General features: G+C 39.1%; 1 protein-coding gene across 1 annotated transcript; it reads left to right on the forward strand.

Annotated features, from left to right (window-relative positions):
* Window positions 1-426: 426 nt before the first annotated feature.
* LOC112579472 (olfactory receptor 52A1-like) lies at window positions 427-1,368 on the forward strand. The gene has a single exon (XM_025265918.3). It carries the CDS (start codon window positions 430-432, stop codon window positions 1,366-1,368), a length of 939 nt encoding a protein of 312 aa, XP_025121703.3. The 5' UTR covers window positions 427-429.
* Window positions 1,369-2,147: the final 779 nt, after the last annotated feature.

Below are 2,147 nucleotides of genomic sequence, written 5' to 3' on the forward strand. Positions count from 1 at the left end.
AGCAACAGTACTTTCTGGATCCTTAAGAATCCTAGGGAGAATTTGCATTTACAGCAAAATTGGGTTGGTATCTAGAGATAAAGAAAGAAAGCCTGACAGTTTTGCAAACAGCCCAGACTCTAGGTCAAGGAAAATGCAAGAAGAGTGTTCTGAGTCATAGTTTCTACTTACATAAATGGTAGGTTAGAAATCCTGAGATTTTCCCTGTTGTCTCTAGGAAAGGTTTTGTAGGATGGCTTTCTATCGCCATCCTGTCATCCTGCATAGAACCTCTCAATATTCTGGCCTGATTGTCATCTAAAGCACTAAGTTTATTTCTTTAATGTCTGATATGTCTTAATGATAGTAAGGTCAGTGTCCTGTTTCACTTCTCATTCATTCCCTTCTGTAGGTATGAGAATCAGCGGTGAAAAGAGATCACTAACATCCATGGAATCCATGAACATGTCATATATGGACCCCAAAACAGTGACACTGATTGGTATCCCTGGACTGGAGCATGTGCAGTTTTGGATTGCATTTTCCTTCTTTGTTGTGTGCCTAGTGGCTTTTCTGGGAAACATCATTTTACTGATCATTATCCCTACAGAACGCAGTCTGCACCAGCCCATGTACATCTTCTTGGCAGTGTTGGCAGCCACTGACATAGGACTCTGTGTAGCCATTGCTCCAAAAATGTTGGCTATCTTCTGGTTTGGCTTTTATTCCATGGCCTTTGATGCTTGCTTAGCCCAGATGTTCTTCATCCATGCCTTGCAGGGCATGGAATCAGGAATCCTGTTGGCAATGGCCTTTGACCGCTATGTTGCCATCTGTGATCCTTTGAGGCACACAACCACCCTTACACCTTTCCTTCTGGTTAGTATGGTGCTGGCCGTGGCAATCCGAGCAACAGTGCTCGTTGGCATCTTACCCATTCTACTCAAAAGACTGCACTTTTTCCAATCCATTGTAATTGCCCACTCTTACTGTGAGCACATGGCTGTGGTCAAGCTGGCTGCAGAGGACACCCATGTCAGTAAAACATTTGGTCTTTTCGTAGGTTTCACAATTCTAGGATTTGACATGATTTTCATCCTCATTTCCTATATCCTTATTTTCCAGGCTGTTTTTCCTCTACACCAAAAGGAGGCACGGCTTAAAGCATTCAACACATGTACAGCTCACATTTTTGTTTTCCTTGAGTTTTATATTCTTGCCTTTTTCTCCTTCTTCAGCCATCGGCTTGGACATGTTGTGCCCTCTGCCCACATTCTTCTGTCTACCATCTACCTCCTTGTGCCACCTGCACTCAACCCTATTGTCTATGGTGTGAAAAATAAGGTAATTCGCAAGCATGTGGCATGGATATTTTTCCTGAATCACTGATAATAGCGGTGATCCATCAAATATTAAGATCATAGGAAGAATATTTTCATTTCCTAAAGATAGAGATGATGGCTAAACTCTGTGTATTCATTGTTAAAGACTTCACTTCATCATACTCAAACTTTTAGACATTTATTTCACAAACTACAGATAGAATAAAATAAAATCTCTTCAGGTCAATACTGATATTAGTTCTATTTAATAATTTTATTTCTAATTTCATTTTTATTGCTTTCTTTTAATTTTTATTTAATTTGTAATTATGTTATTTATTGATAGGACAATTCATTAATATTTTTCAATATTTACCTTTTGCAATATTTGTATTTTAAACTACAGTTACATCTTAAACTATTGTCTCTTCTGCAGCCCAGAATTTTGGCATTTTGTCTTAAAGTGCTGTAATATTCCAGTAACTAATAACAAACTGTCATTCACATCTTTCTGGCCTAAACTTTAAAAACACCAAATCAGAGTCCCTTATTTGGAGTAGCTTCTTGAGTCTACCTACATTCCTAATATATCTTACTAGATGAGAGCAGAGAATGTTGGTTACAGTCTATATCCTAGTGCAACAGTCATAGCTAAAGGAGCTTTTGTCCAGGTGCACAGTTGCTACCACAGACTTTCTACTGGTGCCATTGACATCATTTCTGTTACCCCTAGAGCATCCCTCAAATCGAACTGCCACCTTAACCATTGTAAGCTAGCCTTGAAATCTGGCTGCCCTATCAAAACTCTAGTCTTCAAGCAAGCACAGAGAAATTCCTAGGTGATTC

The sequence above is a fragment of the Bubalus bubalis genome, chromosome 16 (assembly GCF_019923935.1).
Source record: "Bubalus bubalis isolate 160015118507 breed Murrah chromosome 16, NDDB_SH_1, whole genome shotgun sequence".
Taxonomy (NCBI): domain Eukaryota; kingdom Metazoa; phylum Chordata; class Mammalia; order Artiodactyla; family Bovidae; genus Bubalus; species Bubalus bubalis.